This window comes from Salvelinus fontinalis, chromosome 2 (genome assembly GCF_029448725.1).
Source record: "Salvelinus fontinalis isolate EN_2023a chromosome 2, ASM2944872v1, whole genome shotgun sequence".
Classification (NCBI taxonomy): domain Eukaryota; kingdom Metazoa; phylum Chordata; class Actinopteri; order Salmoniformes; family Salmonidae; genus Salvelinus; species Salvelinus fontinalis.
In genome coordinates, this window is record NC_074666.1 from 45501211 (window position 1) to 45529210 (window position 28000).

The 28000-nt window shown below is 40.7% G+C and overlaps 1 protein-coding gene across 8 annotated transcripts; it reads right to left on the reverse strand.

Annotated features, from left to right (window-relative positions):
• Positions 1-6: 6 nt before the first annotated feature.
• On the reverse strand, positions 7-27998 carry LOC129819600 (HMG box transcription factor BBX-like). Of its 8 annotated transcripts, none has more exons than XM_055876006.1 (17): positions 27851-27938; positions 25751-25832; positions 18327-18498; positions 12950-13201; positions 12327-12528; positions 12125-12192; positions 11055-11135; positions 10597-10677; positions 8644-8718; positions 8446-8526; positions 7452-8274; positions 7165-7297; positions 5512-5666; positions 5236-5325; positions 4642-4848; positions 4299-4491; positions 7-3970 (listed from the first exon to the last, which is right to left on the reverse strand). In XM_055876006.1, exons 3-17 carry the CDS (start codon positions 18483-18485, stop codon positions 3895-3897), a joined length of 2676 nt encoding a protein of 891 aa, XP_055731981.1. In that variant the 5' UTR covers positions 18486-18498; positions 25751-25832; positions 27851-27938; the 3' UTR covers positions 7-3894. The 8 variants fall into 8 exon arrangements, with proteins under 8 accessions (XP_055731981.1, XP_055732004.1, XP_055731995.1 ...); XM_055876029.1 differs by having other exon boundaries at positions 25751-25778; positions 27851-27917; XM_055876020.1 differs by lacking the exon at positions 27851-27938 and adding an exon at positions 27231-27799 and having other exon boundaries at positions 25751-25778.
• Positions 27999-28000: the final 2 nt, after the last annotated feature.

Sequence of the window (28000 nt, forward strand, 5' to 3'; positions counted from 1 at the left end):
ATGAAAAAGGTTTAATATAGGTTACTTTAATAGGTGTTCAAGGAATAATAGTTGCGTCAGCAGACAGTGTTATGACATGACTCAGTGAAAGGGGCTGCGGGCGATGGCTAAGGGATCCCTCACTAAGCAGGGGCTCCAGTAAGGCAAGGCTGCATTGAACAACTGGGCTGTAACAATCAAGTCCATACATGTCATGATACAGTACTATTGACATAAATAAGATTGAGCACACATTATACAAGCTATCAGAGGAAACATACTTAAGATCTTGCGTCATCTCTTCAGAAGAACAAAAGGGAAGCCGTGATCTACATTCCTGTAAAGGGAGAAAGTTATTATTTTTTTTATCTGGGTGCATATTCAGTTTTTCTATTTTTGTAACTAAATGAACAGCTATAAAAAAGAAATTGTAATAAATAAGCTTGAATACAGAGGGTTTGGCAATTGTTCTTTGTAATTGCATGAGTGTCCCTGGTTTCACCCTTTCCTGAAGTGAGAGCCTCATTGAACTGCAGAGAAGAAACAAATAAAACCGTCCGGGGTGACACTGTCCCTTACAAACAAAAAAAGTTTCTCTCATATATAACTTTAACAGACGTTGGCAGGTAAGTCACAATGACTTACAACTCCACACACCTCCACTGAGTTCCCAGCACAGCAGCTGAATCGTCATGAGGACCATAGGTTGTAACAAACTATTCACCTGTGGAAACAGTCCACCATCGCATACATACACAGTAGAGTCAAGACCTAAATTGAATTAGAAAAATACATGTACAAAATCGATTACATTCAAGAGACAGTACTAGCACAAAAGGATATAGTCTATAGTCATTTCAATAACTAATAATATAGGAATTTTATAGAGGCATTTTCTAAATAGAAAAGGTTGAGGGTGATATATTATGGCTGTTTTTGAAGATGTGTGGGGTTGGTTACCAACTTGATTCTAAAATGCTCAAATTAGATCAAAATACTTAAATGCATAATGTCATAAGATGGACATAAATACCTGTGTAATCTTTTAATTTCACTTAATGATATTACATTTTTAAAGATCATCATGATATCATTTTGGTTTGGATCATAAGGTGCAAATATTGTCTATTAAAAGAGGCATTGAAAAGGTGCCAGTACAATGTACACCATTCCCACTTGGGGTTTAAGTCTTAGGAAAGCCATCAGATATATAGGATTAGTTGTGCTGATATAATACATTTGTTACCTGAAGATCTACACACCAAGAAAATGCAGTGCAACCACTATGCTAACCTTCGTTTTCAACAGAATTTTCATTTAAAAAGACAACTTTCCCTTTTCTTTGGCAAATGTCTCAAAACCACTAGTTACAAGCATGTACATCGTCACTCTTTTTGGGGAAGACAATTGCTTCATTTGTGTGAAAGAACAACACTGCTGTCTATCAGTGGAAGAACTACGTGTAGTTTACTGCTTGGATGACTTTAGTCACCCTTCAATTTATTTTCTCTCAAACCTGGAAAATATATACAGTATATCTAAGTCTTAAAATGTTTGTTTTAAAGATTTCCTTCAGGCTTGGAGTTCGAAAGTCATGATTTAGGTCTGCTTGTTTACAGTCCATTTGCCCGCTTTTAGGGATAAATAAACTAATACAGCATTGCTCGTATCCCTACAAGTCAGTCCAATCCTGACTTGTAAGGATATATTTAATATGGTTTCAATATATTCTACTTTGTGGCATTATAATCCCTTGGCTAAAACTAAGTACCACCATTGGACAATAAGAGGGTTGAACAAATAGCCTTTTTTAAAAGTTCATGTTGTGCCCTGACAGCACACATCATTCAGACATAGCCCAGAAATGGCAATGCAGTCGCTTTAAGAATACAAACTCCGGAAACTACAGGTGGAAACTACCCTTCTAGAAGCAGTGCATCTCAGTGCTCATTTGCTTAACAGGTACAGTAAGCATTGATGCATTATTTTGTGTATGAGCTTTTTGACAACAGTCTTAATCCAGTAAACTAGGCCTCAGGAAAAGAAAACCGAGGTTGAGAACACAAGATAAAAGCAAAAAAAAAAAAAAAATCTAGTTCAACAGCATCATAATACACTTAAGTGAAGGAGAAGAATCTAATATAAAAAGAGCAATAAACTCAAAAGAAAAAGCAACAGCGAGAGAAGCATGACTGACTGTAAGACCTAAAAAAAGAGCATTGGTCAACTTAGAAACAAAAGAGTCATAATATAGCATAATGATAATTTCATGGAGGACATATCGTTGGGGACTCTTCAACCTTGGAACTAGCTTGCACTACTTGTATAAGCCCGAGACAGCTTTTTCCATCTGATTAGCTTACACCCAGTGCAGACGTCAAGAGTCCCCCAACCCTACTACAGCTCACACACTGTAAACAGAAGAATGGACACAAGGATCAGCTATTTGGATATGGAATGGACGCTAGCCTGTTCTACCTCGGTTAGAACATGCAAAAAAAAGTTTTTTTAAACAAAATAAAAAAATAAAAACAAACAAAGCATTAAAACCAATTGTCTTGTTACTGAAAAACAAACACGTTCAAAAGCAAAACCTTAATTATTCTCATTGCCTAAGAGTGGACCGTTACTTGGCATAAGAAAATCTCAAAGGCTAGTAGGAGAAACAAAAAGAGACCAGGGAAAACACATTGCCCTACTAAGAAAAAGTTACATCTTAAAAGCGCATCCTACGTTAGTGCAGTGTTCTTTGTTAAAAAACTATCTTAGGAAACTAGTAGCACACATTTGGATTAGCCTTGTAGATGCTACGCAGACTGCGATAAGATCAAGTATTGACACAAAATGCATTTTCATCATTCAAGTATATTCAAACGGATGTAAGATTCATGTGAATGGTTGCGCAGTGGATGGGATGGCAGTGGTTGAGGTACGGCTAACATTGTAATGAGAGAGTTAAGGCCATGGAGAACCGTCCATACTGTCAGTAACTTTGCTTCTCATCAAATTGAGCACCACTGTAGGCGACCAACCGCCAGGTAAAACAGGCAGGTTAAGACTTACAATATGCTAACCAAAGGCCTCCCATCTAAGCTTAAACGTAAGCTTAAGTTCAAATGCAAGAGCCTCAATGTGTTGAGTTCAAACTGACAATGAAGGTTAAACAGATCACCGTAGTAGCAGTTGCTAAGCTGGTGGGAAGGCAAGGGATGGAGTAATATGGAATACTTGACCATGGTGTGGAAGGTTAAGAGGTCTACTTTATCTCTAGACCACACTAAATAGGCAAATCAAAATGAGGGTACCACATTAAATAAATCACAAAGGACTATCTACCAAGCTGTGTCAATTTGTTCAAGCAGGAAGGTGTGCAGGAAGCCACAAGATTCGACTCATCCCTACATTGAGGTATGCTAGGTGGAGGGGACTTTGCAACAGTGTGTGAAAGGGGGAAGGTGTTTTCTTACAAGTGGTCAAGCTGACCGTGTGTAGGTTTCCTTTCTTTTTCTGAAATGCAATTTTTGTTTGCAAGACTTGACCTTAAAATGGCGTAATATCGGACAAAGATTACACATTAACGTGAACACAACCTGCCTTCCTCAGGGTACTCTAAGTAGGTAGGACCGTACAGGAAGAGAAGGGAGGTAACATCCTACTGCCAAGGGAAGGGTTCAGGAGAATACTTAGAAGGTGAGTGGATGGGAGGAGGTTGGGAGGGGGGGGTCTCTTACCCCACTTTCCCCCTCAGACCAGAGCTCTAGCTAATTCACCACAGAGGAGGGATCCATCCACAAGTCACATTCCATCTCCTTCCTTCCAGAACAGGATGAGGAGTCGGAGGTTAAAAGTTAAAACGCACACAACACGCAAGCGTCCATTTCGTTTTGCTGGAGGCAGGAGGGCAGCTGATCCACTTCATTGGTCAGCGCAGGAGATGAGGACAGGGGTCTGGGCCATTTCCTTCTGGCTGTCGCCAATCACACGCTGGCCTCTGGTACAGGAGGAAGAGAAGTTGTTAAAGGTCAACCAATCAAGGTATGCACTTTTTGTTCTTGGCATTTGTGTTCGGATGTTTTTTTGTCTGGTTAGTGAAGTAGTGTTTTGGCTCCTCCCTTGTAATTGATTGATAATTTAAGATCACAGATCAGATGTGAAACTCCCTGGTTATCTAAGGACACAAATTGATAGAAAATAAAACATAGCGCATTCACGTTCAAAGCGTACAGAGAAAAATGTACCAGTGTTTAAACAAAAGTTGAAAAGGAACAGCTTCCTTGAAGCAAAGGTGAGTCCATCTTCCTATATTTCTGGCTGCCTACCTGTGAATATTCTCCATGGCTGCCACCTCGGCAAGGGCAGACAGGCTAAAGAAGGCGGGCAGGACTTCGGGTGCACTGCTTCTATCTGCTTCCTCCTGCTTGGGTGCACTGTAGCACTCTGTTTCGTTGCATAAAGTCTCTCGGGGTAATGGCTTGTCGTCCTGCTCCGGGGTCAGGTCCCTGACTTTGTCCTCTGTGATAAAACGGACCAAAGCAGATGCCATGAGGCTATGTCATTCAAAATGGCCTCTCAAAATGGCATGCACAGCTAATCCCTCATTTGGTGTTTTCCAGCTCACATACAGTATACAGAATCAACTATTGCCTGTGAGGAAAGACTTACCCTCTGCTGGGGACACCCTGCCGTCGGCCGAGCGCACCAGGTGGGTTATTTTGCTCTTCCTAGCCTTCCTCTTCTGGCTGCCCACCGGCATGCTAGCGCTAGTTCCCATGGCCTCTGGGGAAGGCGTGGCGGTGGCACATGGGGCGGGGGTCTGCTTGGCCTTGGCAGCCGAGTCTGACATGGGGGAGTCACTATGCATCGCTATGTCTGAGAGGGGTAACATTTGAAAAGACCCACTCATTTTCAATAAGGATTTTAGAAATATTGAACCAAAATTCTAACTTGAGATCTGGGCACCTAACTCCAAGATAATTCATGTGTAAATCATGAATTGACTGCAAAAATTTATTTTCTGCTAGATGGTACACTTTTTATTTACTCCTCACTTTGCAAGTTAAAACTTGTTCAACAACTAAAGAGAGAATATTTTACATGTGTCTAAATTCAATGTGAAATAAAAACGCATGGTACTTCCGTTGTCACTTTTTTACATTGCGTAATGTGTGCATTATCTCCAACTATATGTAAATACCATGCCAAGAACATCCACAACTGGATTTCAATCCACACACATCACATGATGCTCTAATTCACCTTTGTCCACAGTATTGGGTTTCTCCTTTTTCTGCTTGTACTTGCTAACAATCTTGTGGAATAAAGTCTTTTTCTGAGATGAAGATGGACCTGATATAACAAAAAAGATAAACAAAAAAAGAAACAAAAGCATTGCATGCCATGTTAAAATGGTAACAATGTGGTAAAGTTCCTGAAAGCGAGGAGCAACAGGAGCAGTATGGGATGCGGAGGGATGGCTTCTGTCAAAACAAATTGAAATGTTTGGCGAACGTTCCAGTAACATCCTCTGCTTACCCTTGGCAGGTTTTGGGGGTTGTTCCTCCGGTGCGGTGCTAACGTCTGTTTTCTTCTTCTTGGTGACGGTGGTGCTTTTCTTGTCGAACGTCAGAGGGCTGTACTGCGGCAGGCTGTTGAACTTCTTCTCAAACTCCTCCTCCAGTTTCCCCAAACTGCAAAGGTATGTTGTTGATTAGATACGGGTGGGAACATGCTCAACTCCACTTTCTTCATGAAGGCTTTCATTGTGCGGAAACGCGTTGTAATTTGTTTGTCACTGTTGTTTTTAATATTTCGATAGAAATGCCAACACAATAATAGCTTTTCAAGTTCCCTCTTGCGTGTTTTAAGTGTGCCTTGATCGGATAACTAAGGCCCACTGTTGCTATGTTCCTCGATTACTGAGTCGCTATAAACCGTTTTACGAAGTGGCTTATTATCCATGTCATTCAAGCAGGGTTTGAATTAAACATTGACCCTTGGGAACCCCTAAAAATATGAATGGGATGAACCAACCTTATTGTTAACGCTTATTGTTAACACTTATGCTGCATTAGTGTATGTGTCGGGGGGCAAGGGTCAGTTTGTTATATCTGGAGTAGTTGTCCTGTCTTATCCGGTGTCCTGTGTGAATTGAAGTATGCTCTATAATTCTCTCTTTCTTTCTCTCGGAGGACCTGAGCCCTAGGACCATGCCTCAGGATTACCTGGCATGATGACTCCTTGCTGTCCCCAGTCCACCTGGCCGTGCTGCTGCTCCAGTTTCAACTGTTCTGCCTGCGGCTATGGAACCCTGACTTGTTCACCGGACGTGCTACCTGTCCCAGACCTGCTGTTTTCAGCTCTCTAGAGACCGCAGGAGCGGTAGAGATACTCTTAATGATCGGCTATGAAAAGCCAACTGACATTTACTCCTGAGGTGCTGACTTGCTGCACCCTCGACAACTACTGTGATTAATATTATTTGACCATGCTGGTCATTTATGAACATTTGAACATCTTGGCCATGTTCTGTTATAATCTCCACCCGGCACAGCCAGAAGAGGACTGGCCACCCCTCCTCTCGGTTTCATCCTAGGTTTTGGCCTTTCTAGGGAGTTTTTCCTAGCCACCGTGCTTCTACACCTGCATTGCTTGCTGTTTGGGGTTTTAGGCTGGGTGTCTGTATAGCACTTTAAGATATCAGCTGATGTAAGAAGGGCTATATAAATATATTTGATTTGATGGAGGTGCCCACATTAATATTTCAAACACATAGGTGTGCCCATAACCTAACCTGGCCTATTTGCTCTCTTCAGGGATTCCTCAAAGTCAGATGTTAACTTGCACACAGAGGACCCCATTACACCGCAAAGAAAGCAGAGCTAGTTAAATAGACTCTGAAGGAATAATGTATTTTCCACATCCAACAATTCACCAATAGTCTATAAATAAAACAGACTTGCGGCGTAAATGCAAAGAGCATCGAGCCACGAACGCACTTAGCCAATCTCCACTGCCATCCACTTCCATTAGTACAAACGTGAATCCTTGCATGATGGACATGCCCCTTGTCAAACGGGCTTATTGTTCGTTCACTATATTCTGCTCCCACTAGTCATATTTCATTCAGTTTTCAGTGATAAAACCTAGCACTTTTTGGGGTAAAATGTTCTTGAACAGGGAACTCACCCTGGCGCCGTCTCGTCTTTGGATTTTGACTTCTTTAGCTTCTTGGGATTAGTGGGTCCCATCTGTGAGAAAGCCCAGGTCTCGTCAGTCCAGCCCCCTTCATCAGATCCACTTCGAAAAGAGCCTCTTTTGCCTGATTAACACACACCACACATACAAAAACAGAGTTTAGAGGAGACAACTGTAAAATTTAAATAAAAGCACAGGAACTTGCTCGGAATGGGTGTAAAACAACAGCATATTGATAGTCATTGTGGAGATAGGGCAGGGGGGTTACTAATACATACCTCTGTCCACGTTGGCCCTCAGTGAGGTCAGCATCCCTTCCGACACCAGGGTCTTGTACAGCGCCCCCTTGCAGCTTCTCTCAGACTTCCTGGAGCCACACCCTTCAGCATTGGCCTCCGCTTCCCTCTGCTTCTCCTCGACTTTGTGCTTGATGTGCGGGGGACTGGGAGGGGCGTTGTGCTTCTCCGTGCTGCCCAGGGGGTCCGGGGTGCTACCGATGCTGGCCTCCCCAGCCTCTGTCTTGGGGCTTGCTAGATTCGCTGCCGTCTCCACTATCGATGGCACCTCTGTGCGCCTTCCATCCTCCTCCATCTCATCCTCTTCCTTAGCCTTCAGGGGCCTCTTGGCTTTGGACTTCTTTTTGGGTGAGCTGGGCTCTCTTGGAATGGTAACGACGGTGGTGCTAGCCTTCTTCTTGGGTATATCCTCCTCGGCGTCGCCCCAGGCCCCTTTAGCCACGGCCTCGATAGTGTAGAGGAGGCTCTCCAACTCAGACTCAGACGATGGTCGCTTTTTGAGGGTCTTTTTGGGCGAGCCCGGACGAGGGATCTTGTCTTTGTCCACCGCTTTGGGTGGCTCTCTGGCAGTAGCTTCTTTCTTCTTCTTCTTCTTTTTGACGCTGGCTGCTTGGCCGCTGAGCAGCGGGGGACTGGCGTTGGTGGGCGTGGAGGAGGAAGAAGCGGAGGAAGACGGGGGAGAGGAAAGAGGAAAATCGGTGATGTTGCCCCCAGTGTTCTCCTTGACCACCGTCTCAGTTTTGATGTGTGGGGCACAGGTATCGTCCTGTGTCTCCATCTTCCCTGCCTCGGAGGCCAAACACATCTATACCAAACACAACAGTGCACATAAATTAACATTTCAGTAGTCACATCAATGTGAAAGTGCTGGAGATAACTAATAGTCATTTTCACTATAGGGGTTTTGAAGATTTCAGTAATATCAAATGGGCTTAAATGGACCCTTAAAGGTTTTGTGATGGAGGGCCTGTAGTACCTCAGCGAGCTGGAAGAGAGCCGACTGGCTACACTGCTTTCCCTCCGGTGCAGTCGACTGGCTTGAATCAGAGGAGATCTGCTTTAATAGACAACAGAGGATAATTAGACAAAACATCACTTTGCATCATAAAGACAATACTATAAAGCGCATGTAATTGTGCAGAGTGGCAGACTTGAGACAGTGTAATGACTGTACCTCTGCCAGTTGAAAAAGAGGGGACTTGTCCTTGGGTACGTCAGACTTTCCCTGCTGTGAGGTGCCAGACCACGTCTGATGAAAAATGTGAAGAACGGGAGAATGGATAAAGATCCTGGGATTATGTATGTTCATATTCGTGAATTGTCTATACTAAATATTATGGTAGGTATTAGAGGGCGACCGATTAATCGGAATGGCTGATTAATTGGGGCCGACTTCAAGTTTTCATAACAAATCGGAAATCGGTAATGTTGGACGCAGATTTTGCCGATTTTTTTATTTATTTAACTAGGCAAGTCAGTTAAGAACACATTCTTATTTTCAATGACGGCCTAGAAACGGTGGGTTAACTGCCTTGTACAGGGGCGGAACGACAGATTTTTACCTTGTCAGCTCAGGGATTCAATCTTGCAACCTTACGGTTAACTAGTCCAACGCTCTAACCACCTACCTCACGAGGAGCCCACCTGTTACGCGAATGCAGTAAGAAGCCAAGGTAAGTTGCTAGCTAGCATTAAACTTAAAAAAAACAATCAATCAATCATAATCACTAGTTATAACTACACATGATTGATGATATTACTAGTTTATCTAGCATGTCCTGCGTTGCATATAATCGATGCAGTGCGCATTCGCGAAAAAAGACTGTCGTTGCTCCAACGTGTACCTAACCATAATTATGAAATAACATTGAAGGTTGTGCAATGTAACAGGAATATTTAGACTGATGGATGCCACCCGTATTTCACTGAAAGAATAAATGTTTTGTTTTCGAGATTATAGTTTCCGGATTCGACAATATTAATGACCTAAGGCTCGTATTTCTGTGTGTTATTATGTTATAATTAAGTCTATGATTTGATAGAGCAGTCTGACTGAGCGATGGTGGGCACCAGCATGCTCGTAAGCATTCATTCAAACAGCACTTTCGTGCATTCTGCCAGCAGCTCTGCTGTTTATGAATTCAAGCCTATCAACTCCCGAGATTAGGCTGGTGTAACCGATGTGAAATGGCTAGCTAGTTAGCAGGGTGCGCGCTAATAGCGTTTCAAACGGCACTCGCTCTGGGACTTGGAGTAGTTGTTCCCCTTGCGCTGCATGGGTAATGCTGCGTCGAGGGTGGCTGTTGTCGATGTGTTCCTGGTTCGAGCCCAGGTAGCGGCGAGGAGAGGGACGGAAGCTATACTGTTACACTGGCAATACTAAAGTGCCTATAAGAACATCCAATAGTCAAAGGTATATGAAATACAAATGGTATAGAGAAATAGTCCTATAATTCCTATAATAACTACAACCTAAAACTTCTTACCTGGGAATATTGAAGACTCATGTTAAAAGGAACCACCAGCTTTCATATGTTCTCATGTTCTGAGCAAGGAACTTAAACGTTAGCTTTTTTACATGGCACATATTGCACTTTTACTTTCTTCTCCAACACTTTGTTTTTGCATTATTTAAACCAAATTGAACATGTTTCCTTATTTATTTGAGGCTAAATTGATTTTATTGATTCATTTAGTATTGTTGTAATTGTCATTATTACAAATACATTTTTAAAATCGACCGATTAATCGGTATCGGCTTTTTTGGTCCTCCAATAATCGGTGTCGAAAAATCATAAATCGGTCGACCTCTAGTAGGTATATACTGAATGCTTTCATTTGTGCCCTCCCTTAAGGCGTGCCCACACATTAGGAAGAGCCAATAGTGGAAGTATTGGCAGATTTGAATTTTGTTGATGTGGATTTCAGTAAGCAGGAAGGTACCCCACTCGGTTTAAAAACCAACTACTTAATAGCACATTAAAATAGCATGTAGAATGATAAAAGTACATGCTTACATACTGCATGAGTATGCTGAGCAGTTGGCACCTCGCCTATGAAAGTTACAGGTCAATAACATTGAGCTAAATCATGTGGTCACAAATAGCCTTTTCCTGAGAATACCCACTTCTGCCTGGTCCCCCCGACTCAAGGGCTTCCCCTCGCCAGCTGTGTCCGTTAAACTGGGCTGAAGCGTGCTAGAGGAGATCTGGAAAGGGACACACAATTGAGGGTTGGCTGACCCATTCAAACAGGAATGAGCCTCACTTCCTTTTCCCTTTTGCAGCTTGACGTAAAGTCAGAGCAGGATAGGTCACAGAAAAGGCATAGTAGTGCCATCATTTTAGGGAATGTTATGATTGTGGCATATGTGGTGTGTTGGGTATGGTAGGGTTACTTTAAGAGCAAACTGAACCATTTCTATGCAAATAGATAATAAATGTAACGTAGGCAATCTTTTATACATCTATGCATATTGGCATAAAATCAACAAACTTGTGTCAGACTGCGGTTGCCGTGACGGGTTGCCTACTAAATAGTGTTACAAGACGTTCAAGAGAACCATACCATTCTAGGTGGTCTTACCTCAGCAAGTTGGAATAGGGAGGAGTTCTCAGGGTGCTTTGTGACATCTGTGGCTCCAGACTTTGAAGAACTGGAGGAAATCTATGGAGGTTCAATTCACACTTAAATTCACACACATTTGAATAACGTCATCTTTGAATTTGCATCTCACAATGCTTTTCCAACAAATGAGAGAATGACTTAAGTTCTTCAGAAATATTTCCATTAAAACAATGATTTCTAGATTAAAGTTGTTGCACAACATGGATAAACTCAGTTTGACGAGTTGTAAAACCACTAGACCGGGCCTATACGTTATTTCATAAACCCATATAACTCTGAGGTCCCCTGGTGGTGAATTGCTGCACTACAGCCCAGGACTTATACTGAACAAAAATATGAACGCAACATGCAGCAATTTCATTGATTTTACAGAGTTACTGTTCATTTGAGGAAATCAGTCAATGAAATAAATAAATTAGGCCTTAATCTATGGATTTCACAACTGGGAATACAGATATGCATCTGTTGGTCACAGATACCTTAAAAAGAAATGGGCCTCAGGATCTCGTCACTGTATTTTTGTGCATTCAAATAACCATCGATAAAATGCAATTGTATTTGTTGTCCATAGCTTATGCCTGCCCACCATGGGGCGGTGGGGTTATGGTATGGTAGATAAATTAACATTCAATTTGCTGGCAACAGCTCTGGTGGACATTCCTGCAGTCAACATGCCAATTGCACGCTCCCTCAAAACTTGAGACAAGACATCTGTGGCATTGTGTTGTGTGACAAAACTGCACACTTTAGAGTGGCCTTTTATAGTCCCCACTACACCTGTGTAATGATCATGCTGTTTAATCAATTTCTTGATATGCCACACCTGTCAGGTGGATGAATTATCTTGGCAAAGGAGAAAGGCTCACTAACATGGATGTAAACAAATTTGTGCACAACATTTGAGAGAAATAAGCCTTTTGTTCATGTGGAAAATTTCTGGGATCTTTTATATCAGCTCATGAAACATGGGAGCAACACTTTACATGTTGCATTTATATTTTCGTTCAGTGCAGTATGATGTGACATACCTCTCTGGCAGTAAGGGCATGCTCCCCAGCCAACAGTAGCATGCTTAGACCACCCATCTTTGTGGGATCTGGGAAGGCACAAAATGAAGGCAAGTTGGGATGAATCTTTACTAATTTGACATTAATTCAGTGGCAGCTATGCTGAGCCATGACATTCATATTTTATAAGCTGTTTAACCCAGAGATGTGTCACTTGACGCACCTGCCATGGCGAAATTAAGCTGTGGTGTGCTGTCAGTCTTGAGCACTCTCTTGGCAGTGGCACAACCCTTAGGAGAGTTGGAAGGGAAGGACCAGACTTTTTTGCGTGCGTTGCTGACAGTGTGGCAGGGGCTCTTGACTGGCTTGTTGGTGGTGGGGCACCACTTGTAGCCTGGGTTAGCCTTCATGAAGGCATCTTTGTACTGGAAGACAACACAAAGCCAGAATGGTTATCCACAAAAGAAAGACACAGCAATTAATACCTACTCTAGCAAAATGCAGAACATACTGAAGAGGTGTTGTCTCAGTAAAGTCTCTCAAATTAGTTTGCTTGTGATCCTGTGTTGGAGTGCTTGATCTGCTCATTTGCTTGTCACACCGCACAAATCAGGGTTCCTTCTCTCTGAACTCTGCCAGTCCATGAGATAAAATTATCTGAATTTAAAGTGCTCTCCTCAAATGACTTAATCAAATGGAATGGTCTGTTTAGAGAAACAGAAAGGGGCAAATCCTAATTAAGTCAAATATTGATGTGAAAATGATACTTAAATGAAGTTAGGATTCGCCCCAGAAGAGAATGAGAAACGTTTGACAGTTCCAGAACAGGGTTTTGGTGGTGCTCACCTCCTTGGCCATGTCCGTGTACTTCTGTTTCTCTTTGGGCTCCAACACAGCCCACCAGTCAGCCAGGATCTTGGTGGCACCGCGGTTGTCCAGCCGAGGGTGCTCCTGCCTCACCAGTGAACGGTGACGCTTGCAAAATAGCAGGAAGGCGTTCATGGGCCGGCGGGCCCGCTGCTCTGAAGAGTCCTCCTCCACCTCCATGGGCCCCCCGCATGCCACCTCCGGCCCCCGGCTCTCCCTGACCAGCAATGGCTGTGGACAGATGCATCAGTGATAGATATTTCAATCTTTATCATCACTACCCCCACCACTATCATCATCATCAACAACAACATCAGCATCATAACAATGGTAAGGATCGATTGTTTCAGATGATATTTCTTTGGGAATAATTCAAAATGTTCTTTTTGGGTATATCCATTGGAATTCAATCACTTTTTGACAGCATCCCTTTTGATTTTAACCTAACTTTCCATACCTGTTTGCCCATGGAAGAAGTGGTCAGAAAGTGACTTTTTGGACCTGAATGGCAAAATATTCAGGAGATAACAATTCTCAAAGTTGACCCATTTTGCATACCCCACCATACCATGAGACATCCATGTCTTCATCATTTGAAAAGTTAAATGGTTGACTTTGATATTTTAAAGCTTTCAAACAGGGTTCTCAAACTATTTAATTTCTAGAAGTTATATAAAAATGTATTTTAACTTTAAATGTGAATGATTAAAAAAACATGTCAACTCAGATTTGTTTCATATTCGCATATGTTGTAGCTTAGACCCTACTTTACATCATCTGCTCTTGAATACAGGATGGGTGTCATTTCAAATCGTAGAAATAGGGTGGACCGGCTGTTCCATAGAATGGACCTATCCCTTCAGACCACTGTAATTTTGACTTATAATTACTACCACAAAGATGACAGCCGGTCCACCCACTGTCAAATGTCAACTTAAAAATGGTCATGTCTATTGGATAATCTATATTTCTAGGATTGAGAGTATAATTTAAAACATATATTCCCATGCAAGTCAACATTCTCTGGTGTGGACCTCCATCGATCTTTGTTGTACCATTAAAGAGTTGAAATGTCAATTTTATTCCCATTTTAGTAAATTTATTAGCTAAAGCATAACACCCACCCTGTATTCAGGAGCATTTCAAACTAAGGCGGGCACAATACAACCTCAGATCTAAAATAAGGGCCTAAGCTACAACATATGCATCATTATTTTACTGTATTAAGGTTTAAAAAAAAAGACATTTTGTTAAACTGTTTTTCAAGAAATTATAAAATAGTATGACAATACTGTTTGTAAGCTTTTAAATGATATAAATCTCAACCGTTTATCTTTTCCAGGGGTGAAGACATGGATGTCTCATATCACGGGTTGAGTATGCAAAATAGGTCAACTTTGAACACCTTTATGCTTTGCCATTCAGGTGCAAAAAAGTCACTTTCTGGGCACTTCTACAATGGGCAAAGACTTGGGCAATGGTTTCATTTAAATCAAATGGGGTGCTGTCAAAAAGTGATTGAATTCAAATGGATTTACCTTTTATTTTAATATGACAGAAAATGAAAGTGAATACTTCTAGACTACATATAAACCTAGTTATCAAAAACAGTGTTTCAGAAATTTTAAGTAACTGTTGAGTGAATATCTCACTTAAAAAGTTAATATTCTGTTAAAACACACAAATAATGGTTGTTGACACATCCTATACTCCTTTGTGGCCAAACGCATAAGTTGGAGGGGGGAAAAACACTTAAAAAAACCCTACCTCAATCTTGTATTTTAAACAGACCTTTTAAAGATATCACAACCGGCCGTGATTGGGAGTCCCATAGGGCGGCACACGATTGGCCCAGCGTCGTCCGGGTTTGGCCGGTGTAGGCCGTCATTGTAAATAAGAATTTGTTCTTAACTGACTTCCCTAGTTAAATAAAGGTTAAATAATTTTTACAAATATATATAAAGCTCCAATGCAGCCATTTTTATCTCAATATAATTTCTGGATCACAATTAAGTACCTTACTGATTGTTTAAATTTTTTAACATTAAAACAAACATTTCTTAGCAAAAACCAATTTCTCAAGCAAGAATTTTGCTAGGACTGTGAGTAGGGAGGGGAAAACAGAAAACTTGCTGTTATTGGCAGAGTTTTGGAATTATTTATTTCAAAACAGAAAAATCACATTTTAGACTGCACTGGGGCTTTAAAAATGCTTGCCATTTCCTCATAGAACATGATGATGTGTTGGCTCATTGGCTGAGCTGGCCAATCAGCGCTCTACTCGCATCAATATTTAGGTAATATTTCATAGAAATCTGGAAACACTGGACAGTTACGTTAATGTTTCAATCATATTTTACACAAGGTATTTGGGTCGTTCCACAAATGAGTACCTTATGTTTGATATTTTAAGTAGAAATTGTGCACAAATACTTAAAAAAAACCAGCAACATTGCTCTCATTTTAAGGTCAACCCTGTTATGTGAACTTAACTCTCATTTTAATATGGTTGAAACTATTGCTTTTTAAATATATTTTTCAAAGAAACCTTGAACATCTTATAGTCAAATCATAGTGTAAAAGCAGTTTAGCTAGTTCTACTCTTTTTGGTGATTTTTCTGGTGTTGTGTGGTGGAAAACTGAGCGGGTCGACCACATCAACCCTATCCATAGATAGACATGCTAGAAGAAATGTACTAACAATTACATTCTTGCCCCTCCCTGTTGCAAACAACAAGCTTCCATTCCCCCAGTCACAAGGGGTTTTATGGATGATTTAAGATGAAGTCGTCAACGCTGTTACAGTCAGCCCTGTTACAGTCAGCCCTGTTACAGTCAGCCCTGTTACAGTCAGCCCTGTTACAGTCAGCCCTGTTACAGTCAGCCCTGTTACAGTCAGCCCTGTTACAGTCATTTGTCACTTAATATACTAATCCTTTTATTTAACCTCTTGAGATGGGAAAACACGTTTTTTATTAAACTCAACATGAGCTCTTTATGATAGAATGTAGAAATCAGGTGAAATAAAACATTTTTCACCAAGTTACACTACTCAAAAGGCACCTAAATTGGTGGAACGACCCATTTACTAAACACAGTGTACAAAACATTAGGAACACCTTCCTAATATTGCGTTGCACCCTATTTTGTAAGTCGCTCTGGATAAGAGCGTCTGCTAAATGACTTAAATGTAAATGTAAATGTAGAGCAGGCTAAATTTGTCGGGGCATGAACTTTACAAAGTGTCCAGCGTTCCACAGGGATGCTGGCCCACGATGACTCCAATGCTTCCCACAGTTGTGTCAAGTTGGCTTGATGTCCTTTGGGTGGTGGACCATTCTTAATACACACGAGAAATTGTTGAGCGTGAAAAACCCAGCAGCATTGCAATTTTTGACACACTCAAACCAATGCGCCTGGCACCTACTACCATACCCCATTCAAAGGCACTTAAATATTTTGTCTAGCCCATTCACCCTCTGAATGGCACACATACACAATCCATGTCTCAAGTCTTAAAACTAATTTAACTTCTTATGGATAGGGGGCAGCATTCTCACGTTTGGATGAAAAGCGTGCCCAGAGTAAACGGCCTTCTACCCTGCTACCCTGCTACCCTGTCCCAGTTGCTAATATATGCATAGTATTAGTAGATTTGGATAGAAAACTCTGAAGTTTCTAAAACTGTTTGAATGATGTCTGTGAGTATAACAGAACTCATATGGCAGACGAAAACCTGAAAAAAATCCAACCAGGAAGTGGGAAATCTGAGGTTTGTAGTTTTTCAAAGCTTGGCCTATCGAATACACAGTGTCTATGTGGTCATTTTGCACTTCCTAAAACTTCCACTAGATGTCAACCGTCTTTAGAAACTTGTTTGAGGTTTCTACTGTAAAGGAGGGGCTCATAGGGGCTCTGAGTCAGTGGTCTGGCAGAGTGCCACAAACTCTAGTAGCTCTCGTTCCATGGCTTTTCTACAGACAAAGGAATTCTCTGGTTGGGACATTATTGAACATTTATGATAAAAACATCCTAAAGATTGATTCTATACATCGTTTGATATGTTTCTACGACCAGTAATATAACTTTTTGGAAATTTCATCCGACATTTCCGCTGGACTTGCCTGCGCCCCGTGAGTTTCGATTTGTTGACTAAACGCCCTAACTAAAGGAGGTGTTTGGACATAAATGATGAACTTTATCAAACATTTATTGTGGAACTGGGATTCCTGCGAGTGCACTCTGATGAAGATCATCAAAGGTAAGTGAATATTTATAATGCTATTTCTGACTAATGTTGACTGCACAATATGGCAGATATTTCTTTGGCTGTTTTGGGCTCTGACCGCCGTACTCAGATAATGCTTTTTCCGTAAAGGTTTTTTGAAATCTGACACAGCGGTTGCATTAAGAAGTTTATCTTAAGTTCCATGTATAATAGTTGTATCTATTATCAATGTTTATCATGGGTATTTCTGTGAATTGATGTGGCTCTCTGCAAAATCACCGCATGTTTTAGAACTACTGAACATAACACGCCAATGTAAAATGAGATTCTTGGATATAAATATTCACTTTATCGAACAAAACTTACATGTATTGTGTAACATGAAGTCCTATGAGTGTCATCTGATGAAGATCATCAAAGGTTAGTGATTAATTTTATCTATATTTCTGCTTTTTGTGACAAATCTCTTTGGCTCGAAAAATTGCTGTGTTTTTCTGTGACTTGGTGGTGACCTAATATAATCATTTGTGGAGCTTTCGCTGTAAAGCCTTTTTGAAATCAGACACTGTGGCTGGATTAACAAGAATTTTATCTCTAAAATGGTGCCTAATACTTGTATTTTTGAGATTTGATTTATGAGATTTCTGTTGATTGAATTTGGCGCCCTGCAATTTCATTGGCGAGAGAACCCCGACTTAATCAGTAATTCCCAATTCAGAATTGACCCCTAACCCAGATACAAATTGTTTTAACATGATCAGAAACAATGAGGGACTTCAAATCCAATGGCTGCTGCAGCCTCGCACATCCTTTCAGACCAGCACTGTCTGTCTGCCCCCACATCCAGCCAGGGAGAGATATTTAATAGAGGGGGGTAAGTACTGAGGCTGGTGGTTCTATACTGGAGTCAAAGGTCACTGCATCATATACAGTGAACTAACAAATAGACTGTGTACATGTACCATGGAGCAATAGTCAAGTGGGACTGCGGCAAGAGATTAAAGACTGGAAGTCCAGGGTCATGTTCAGTAGGTCTGAAACTATCTGTACTTGACCAATAACAAATGGTTTTTCATTTCAAAACATGCCTACTGAATGCATCCCCGATCTGCAAAAGAAGACGCTCACCTTCTCCAGTTCTTCTTCGTCCTCCTCCTCTTCCTCCTCCGAGAAGTCCAGGGCCTTCTTGGAGAGTAGCGGGTGCCATTGTAGACACTTGCGCTTGGGCCGCTTGCCGCTCACCTCCACCTCCACAGGAGGCTCCTTACCCCTTCCTCCACCTTTCATGGCGTTGCCAAGCCTGGAGGGGGGAGAAAGATAGTCAGAGTTCACTCACAACTTATTGTGGCATAGGATCAAGTTCCATTTAGACACTGATCTTGGGTCAGTTTTCCCCATTAATGCTTAAAGCTGAGATCTGCGAAATAGCGCCACTGGCCACCCCACCACAGTTATTGGTTTTGTTGCCGAGCTGAGCATCAATGGTATGCTCAGCTCGGCAACAAAACCACGAGCTATCGCCCGTGCAACAGTATTTGTTGTTTGCAGTAACTTCTTTGTTGTTGTAATATCACAAATGGACACGCAGCTTCCCCAATATGGATTGTCGCTTTAAGGTGAGGATTGGGGAAGGGGAAGCAGATGCCAGATCTTTACCTAGGGGAAATTCATGTCGGAGCATTTGGAGTTGGGTTTTGTTGAGCGCACTGATCAATGACTTTGTAAGTAGCACTATACAAATACATTGGATTGATTATTGACTGAATTCTTTAGTCTCTTGAGCAACTGCTGCTGTTGGCCATAGTAGTAACAGAGACTAAAGGTTAAAGGTCATGAAAAAGTGATCCTTTAATTAGGCACCCTGACGAGGGCTCAAACGGTGGTCCCTGTGACAGTTATTCCAAAACCAATATATTATACCAAAAGGTCAAAATCGCTTGGTAATGTCACTCGGTTTTGTACTAAGATACAGAATTAGCAGTAAATTGAGGCTGCCATTTCAAAAGTACTTTGAGACTGAACACCAGACTGCCCATGTCTCTAATTGGCTGATGGCATCATCACTTTCCACACCCTGGCCACAGCCAGGGTGTGGTCAATAGAGTGCACAATTCTAAGTGTAGATACGCTTGCAGGATAGTTTGGATTTCTTGCGTGTGTGGTGCAATGCCATCTAGCAGATGCTTTTATCCAAAGCAACTTAGTCATGTGTGCATACATTTTACATATGGGTTGTTGTGAAATTGTTAGATATTACCGCATGGTCGGAACTAGAAGCACAAGCATTTCGCTACACTCGCATTAACATCTACTAACCATGTGTATGTGACCAATAAAATTGGACAACTATTCGATTCTACACTTCGGTATAGCAAGAAAACCTCAAATCTGACAAAAGACAAGACTTTGTTTTAGGGCAGGTTGTGATACCACAGCATTTGATCAGATTAACACACATCTGTGTGTATTTACTCTATGGTAAAGGGTATGCAGTATCTATCCTTCAATTTATGTAATACTTAGAAAAAAAATTGTAATTGATAGCTGGGTCCAATGCATTTATAATATTTTTTCACTGCCCTCAAATATTTTATTAATAAAAAAAATGTATTTTTTGTTAAAGGGCAACTTTTCAACCTCATATTCATTATCTACAGTGCCATACCAGTGTCTACATACAGTGAGGTCCAAAACTATTTGGACAGTGACATGTTGGGCTCTGTATTCCAGCACTTTGGATTTGAAACGCTACAATGACTGAGGTTTAAGGTGCAGACTCTCAGTTGTGGAAAAAGTACCCAATCGTCATACTTGAGTAAAAGTAAAAGATACCTTAATAGAAAATGACAAGTAAAAGTCACCCTGTAAAATTCTATTTGAGTAAAAGTCTAAAAGTATTTGGTTTGAAATATACTTAAGTATCAAAAGTATATATAATTTCAAAATCTTTATATTAAGCAAACCAGATGGCATAATTTTCTTATTTTAATTTATGGATAACCAGGGGCATGCTCCAACACTCATTTACAAACAAAGCATGTGTTTAGTGAGTCATCAGTGCAGAGGCATTATGGATGACCTCTTGATAAGTGTGTGAATTTGATCAATTTCCTGTCCTGCTAAGCTTTCAAAATGTAACAAGTACTTTTGGGTGTCAGGGAAAATGTATGGAGTAAAAAGTATATACATATTCTTTAGGAATGTAGTGAAGTAAATGTTGTCAAATATAAATAGTGAAGTACAGATGTCTCCAAAAATGACTCAAGTAGTACTTTAGTCTTTTTTTAAGCACTTTACACCACTGCAGACTGTCAGCTTTAAATTTGAGGGTATTTTCATCCACATCGGGTGAACTGTTTAGAAATTACAGCACTTTTGTACATACTGTAGTTCTCGCCCCCACCCCCATTTCAGTGAAACAAAAGTATTTGTTTCAAATCCAAAGTGCTGGAGTACAGAGCCATAAAAAGAAAACACGTGTCACTGTCCAAATCCAAATGTTGGGGTGGTAATACGGTGACCGTATTACCACCCCAACAACGGTCACGAGTCAGTATGGCAGTCTAATTCGATGTGACCGTTTAGTCATGGTATTTAGGCTTCTCCAAGCTCTGATGTGGCTGACGTCATTATTATTTATTATTATTATCATCGAGGCGGCAGGGTAGCCTAGTGGTTAGAGCGTTGGACTAGTAACCGAAAGGTTGCAAGTTCAAATCCCCGAGCTGACATGGTACAAATCTGTCGTTCTGCCCCTAAACAGGAAGTTAACCCACTGTTCCTAGGCTGTCATTGAAAATAAGAATTTATTCTTAACTGACTTGCCTAGTTAAATAAAGGTAAAAAAAAATAAAAAAATGAATAGCCTACCAAACCTAGTACTCAGCACTCTATTGCCTCTCTAAATCACTCTGACATCAATGCAAACATAATCGAAAATCTAATTAAACACTTCATGAGATGTTGGGCAACATTTCTATAGGCCAGTGATTCTCAATCCTGGTCCTGGCTACCCAAAGGGGTACACATTTTTGCTTTTGCCCTAGCACTTTACAGCTGATTTAAAATGCTGATTCAAATGATCAAATCTTCAAACTTTGACTTGAAATCAGGTAGTGCTAGGGCAAAAACCAAGATGTGCACCCCTTTTGGGGTTGAGAACCACTGCTATGGACTATGCAATTGCGTGAGAAAACAGCCTCTATTAAAAAGCGGATCCCATCAGCTTTCTATAGGCTAGGCCTACTATATTTATTTCTCAACCTTCCTAATATTAAGCACATGGCTTCGTTTTAAAAGAGGAGTATAGTCTAACTGGCTGGCATGAAAATAAATCACAGGGGAAAGCGTCCTCCATTCGCTATTTAAGTTATTCTACAATGTAGAAAATAGTCAAAATTAGGAAAAACCCTGGTTTGAGTAGTTGTGTCAACTTTTGACTGGTTTTTATATAATATTATTCCCTGTTAGTCAGCACCTCGACACTAAATAATTTTCTCTGGGTGTACGCCAACTCATGCTTTTGATGATGTCATCGGGTAGAACTTTTAAGCTTAATATTTTTTTTATTTTTTTTTAGAAATGCACCGTTTTCACATATGTAGACACTGGTATTGTGCTGGAGATAATGAAAATGAGGTTGAAAAGTGGTGGAATTGCCCTTATTCAAATACCTATCACACTATACATTTAGCAACTACAGGATGTATTTCAAACTTCATGTGCAGTAAAAACTTTCGTATGACTTAAATAACTATCGATAGCAGTGGGAAAAAAGGGTGCTTTTTGATAAGGACACCAAAGACGTCAAGAATGATACGCATAAATAAAAGGACAGCACTTCTAATAGCTTGTTTGCAGGATAACTTTTCTTTCATATTGATTTAGAGATTTAAAATGTGGCACTGACTTGATCTTGGATTGTGGTTTCAGAATTGTCTCAATTAAGAGTTTGGTGTTGGACTCGATGGGTTATGACCGTGCGGTTACAAACCTGGCTTGCGTTAGCGGAAGGTACAATATCAATATCCACCTTCCTAAAATGGATGAAGCCCGAGTTGGAATGTGAATCTGAAGCTGGCTAGCTTTAAAAAAAATCCTGAATAGATCTAGCTAGCATCCTAGTATACACCTCAGGACTTTGATCGATACTTGCCTCTAAGTTCCTTAATAGGAGCAATCCACAGTTGAAAAAAGTAAGAGAGCATGCTTCCCACCAGTCTTTCAGTAAAAAGCTGAGGGACTGGGTGGGAAAAATGTAACCACTCAAATGCATGGATAGAGATACAGATGCATTGGCCAACCATCCATATCAACATGGATGGTCAGTCCATTTTGAGGCTTTACAGCGTTTGTTTACATTTACTTTGTTTACAAACATTGGCGTACAACATGTTTATATTTTTTGTTCTGATGGGGGACGACAGTTTAACTAATCTCATGAAGCATTTATGTTACATTCTTCAAGAATCAATGGCTACATATCATTAATTAAAAGTCCAAAAATGAATGTAGCAACTGCAGATTGCCCCATTAATCCACCATATAACATCTTGATAAATTTCTCAGATATCATGTGGAGTAACAAGGTGATAAAATAAACAAAAGGACATTTGCCTTTTAACAACAATGATTAGAGTGCTAGTAAATCAGACAGTTAAAATTGTCTTCATGTGCAATGTTATCCCTCATTACTACTATAATTGACATCTCGTGCTATTTGCATGTGGAACTGTTACATGTACAGTCCCTTCAAAAAGTATTCACACCCCTTAACTTTTTCCACATTAAATGTTTTCATTATGTTACAGCCTTTTTGTTGTGTTTTGTGTTACAAAGTGTAATTACGTTTTTAGTATTTTTTGGGATAAATTAATTAAATGAAAAGCAGAAAAGTCTTGAGCCAATAATTATTCAACCCCTTTGTTTTGGCAAGCCCAAACATACTGAACAAAAACATTAAATGCAACAATTTCAAAGATTTGACTTACAGTTCATTAAAGAATCAGTTAATTGAAATAAATAAATTAGACCCTAATCTATGGATTTCACATGACTGGGAATACAGATTTGCACCTGTTGGTCAACAGATACCTTAAAAAAGTAGGGGCGTGGATCAGAAAACCAGTCAGTATCTGGTGTGACCACGATTTGCCTCATGCAGCGCGTCATCTCCTTTGCATAGAGTTGATCAGGCCGTTGATTGTGGCCTGTGTGGAATGTTGTACCACTCCTCTTCAATGGCTGTGCGAAGTTGCTGGATATTGGCGTGAACTGGAACACACTGTCGTACACGTCGATCCAGAGCATACCAAACATGCTCAATGGGTGACATGTCTGGTGAGTATGCAGGCCATGGAAGAACTGGGGCACTTTCAGCTTCTAGGAATTATGTAGTAGGAATTATGTACAGATCCTTGTGAAATGGGGCCGTGCATTATCATGCTGAAACATGAGGTGATGGTGGCGGATGAATGGCACGGCAATGGGCCTCAGGATCTCGTCACAGTAACTCTGTGCATTAAAATTGCCATCAATTAAATGCCATTGTGTTCGTTGTTTATGCCTGCCAGTATCATAACCCCACCATGGGGCACTCTGTTCACAACGGTGACTGTTGTTTAATGCTCATGCGGTTTAATCAGCTTCTTAATATGCTATGCCTGTCAGGTGGATGGATTATCTTGGCAAAGGAGAAATGCTCACTAACAGGGATGTAAACAAATTTGTGCACAAAATTCAAAAGAAATAAGCTTTTGGGGATTATGGGACATTTTGGGGATCTTTTTTTTCAGCTCATGAAACATGGGACCAACACTTTACATGTTGTGATTATATTTTTGTTCAGTGTAAGTTCAAATGGCTACCCATACATACTATAATTTGTAAGGTCACTCAGTCAAGCAGTGAATTTCACACACAGATTCAACCAAAGACCAGGGAGGTTTTCCAATGGCTCACAAAGGGCACCTACCGGTAGATGGGTAAAAAAATACAAAAATAATCTGACATTGAATAACCCTGGTGTAGTTATTAATTACACTTTGGATGGTGTATAAATTCACCCAGTCACTACAAAGATAAAGGCGTCCTTCTATTTGCAATAAGGCACTAAAGTGATACTGCAAACAATGTGGCAAAGAAATAAACTTTTTGCCCTGAGTGGCACAGCAGTCGAAGGCACTGCATCTCAATGCTAGAGGCGTACCTACAGACCCTGGTTCAATTCCAGGCCGTATCACATCCAGCTGTGAGTCCCATAGGGCGGCGCACAGTTGGCCCAGCATTGTCCGGGTTAGGGTTTGGCCGGGGTAGGCCGTCATTGTAAATAAGGATTTGTTCTTAACTGACTTACCTAGTTAAATAAAGGTAATACATCAAAAATAAAAAAAACAGTTTGGGGCAAATCCAACAACACATCACTGAGTACCACTTCATATTTTGAAGCATGGTGGTGGCTGCATCATGTTATGGGTACGATTGTCATCAGCAAGGACTAGGTTGTTGTTGTTTTTTAGGATAAAAATAAAACAGAGCTAAGCACAGGCAAAATCCTAGAGGAAAACCTTGTTCAGTCTGCTTTCCAACAGACACAGGGAGACAAATTCACCTTTGAGCAGGACAATAACCTAAAACACAAGGCCAAATACACAATGTAGTTGCTTACAAAGACAACATTAAATGTTACTGAGTGGCCTAGTTAGAGCTTTGACTTAAAATCGACTGTCTAGCAATAATCAACATGCCATTTTTTTGTTTTATATAATAATGGGCAAATATTGTACAATTGAGGTGTGCAAAGCATTTGAGTATTTTGTGTAGATCGTTGACCCACAAAAAAGGTCCCACCTTGTAACAACAAAATGTGGGAAAAGTAAAGGGGTGTGAATACTTTTTGAAGGCATTGCATAACCTTTAACTTTGTTCAAACTGGTTTGCAGTCTGTTTTACGCAGTGAACTTCTGAATCTTTGCATACTATTAAAGCGTCAACTACAAATCACGTACTAGAATCGGGCACTGAGTTTTTCCTTACCATGTGACCTAACAAGGGCCCTGAGTTTTTCCTGGTCAGGTTGGTCAAGACAAGCTCAGAGCCCTATGAGGGTTGTGTTATGGGATAGCCATGCATAGTGTGCATACACACCTGAGACCGAGTCACACTGTTTCACCATTGTTGAATCAGCTTGTTAGTGTGCAGGGTATGCAACCACAGGATTGTAGGAATTACTCTTAAATAAAGTAATTATGTAATTTGGAAACGATCATCTTAATCGAAGGCTATATCTCAATGACACTGCGCAATTATTGACATAACCATAGAAATGATTATTGTGCTTACTCTCAAATCAGGTATGACAATAAATTATGTAATATTAATATGAGGAGACACAGGCTATATTGTTAATATGAGGATATAATAACATGAAGCATTATGGCATATCAATGAGTGGGCAATTGGCATATCAATACCATGGGCAATTGACAGATAGGTAAACAAAAGAGAAGAAACCTTGACCTGGAGGATATGGGATGGATTGCAGGCATACTTACTTAGGCACAGACTATGGAAAAGCTGTATCTGAAAGATGAAGATGAATCTGTCAGTCAGGCTTTGTCATGCGATGATGATGACCTATAAAATACAAGACACTGCTCTCAGTCAAGCGATACATTTGCAATGCTTGGTTAACGCACCAAAGAACCACAGAGGCTAGGATTCTAGTTTTATTCTTCAGTAGCCATAGTAAACATGTTTATTAATCATCACTGTGACAAGAACTTAAAACGGCTGTGTAGTCTAGTCTTCAATATGTGATAAGGCTTCGAACTATTGTGGGACATTATTTGTTGTTGTTGAAACACGGTGTCGATTCCAAATCTGTGCAGTCCATCGTACATAGGCGCTTTTCAGAAACCCAGGAACGTAGACAATAGAGCAGTTAACTCTCAGTTCATAATAAAAGACGCAATATCAGGTAAATACAGTTCAGTCGATAAGATTGGCTATACTACACTATTGTAGCGGTTATTTTCTGGTAAAACCGGTGCTGACTGTAAACCCGATTAGGCTGTCACGGAATCAATAGTGAACCCACCGTAAACATTACATGAGCAACATTGTTCATAAATTAGTATAAACGAATATTTTGTTTACCTAACCCAAAGTCCTTAGTATAAAGCTCACATTAGCATCTATGCAAAATGTCGATCTAGGGTCTGAAAGGATAGACAAGCGAATGAGAGTCCATCTTGCTTTGGGGAAAATGAAGTATAAATCTCACTCCTGTCAAACTCGTATGCATTCATTGACAAAGGTATTCCACATGGACAAATCGGCACCTTTCATTACTTAAACTAGGGATTTTCCGTCCAGATATTTGCGGCAATACGTTTAATGGGCATCATAGTCACCATTTCCTACCAGTTACTAGGAATAAAAGTAGCTTGTTAGCTTGCTAGCTCTCAGACTCAAATTGCTCCAGCCCGCCTGCTGAACGTGTCGTATGCAAAACATGCAATGGTTCCAAAAGGCCAACGAGCGACTATAAGTGACAAACATCCATGGAATTGTAACCAAACTTCATTAATTTGATTGTTTTCACGCAATCGAACGCTGCCACCATTCGTTTAGTAACAATGTAGCCGTGCATTTCATAGGGGTAGTGCTCCCGTTTCTCAGAGGAATGCAAATACTCTCGCTTTACCATGTCGTACATGTTGTCTCAGTCTTTTGCAATGGTCGTTTTTTACCGAACAGTTAAAATGTACACCAAACGGCTTTGAGGGATGAAATTGACGATTATAACAACACGTTTATAAATGAAAGCCCATTGAAGACATTAAATAATTCACGAAAAACAAAAAAGCACCACGCTGACCACTTCGAGAGCGGCGATACACTGATACAAACCTCACACTGGATGACTGAGTGGTTTAGGTGAAAACGACACTGTGATTTTGATAAGGGCTAAAATACCAACAAGTTCTCTGTCATGACGGCATATAGCCTAGGATACATATTCAAACATACCTCTGATACCCAGCTCGAATGCCAGGGCCCTCTCATCCCCAGCTGCGTCCACCTTAAAACTTATTGACACATAACAGTTCGGCACTGCCTGTACAATAACACAAATATGAACTCTCTTCACCGGATGAACGCTACAGAGCAACACAACGATCTGAAATCACCAAACTAAATATGAAAATGCACGAATTATATTGAAATCAGATAAATGATCAGTTACATTAGGTCGCAGTGGCGTACTTTCGTTTTCCTCGAACAAATTTTGCATCTTCTCTAATCTACCCTCCCCCGTTCGAACTGTTCTAGGGCTATGGTCTTGTAAAGCCTTGTGCAGTATGATGTCCATAGCCAAGCACTGACTGGCCTAGCCGTGTCATCACCCATTCAGATTCTGGCCTTACAACACACATATTTTAAACAAACTTTCTCTTTGCAACGTGCTTGAAAACGTCACTGAAAAGATGTGAGTAGCGAGAAAAAAATGACTATTTTAATCAGAAAGTCACTGCCTGTGTCTCAGTCGTGTGTGACTACTTAATATAGCTTCCTGGGTGTTGCGTTACAGTGAGGGATCGAAGTGTTTGGAAAATAAAGTGTAACAGTCAAAGTATTCCAGCACTCACCTGCAACAGGCCACCCAGAATGTAAAGGTAACTAAAGCGTGGTGCTCCAACTGAGCCGTTGTCAACCTCATTCACCCTCGCTTAGTGTTCTTCTCTGACCAGAACCGTTTTTACAACATACAGAGAGTACTGTACATACAGAGTGAAAAT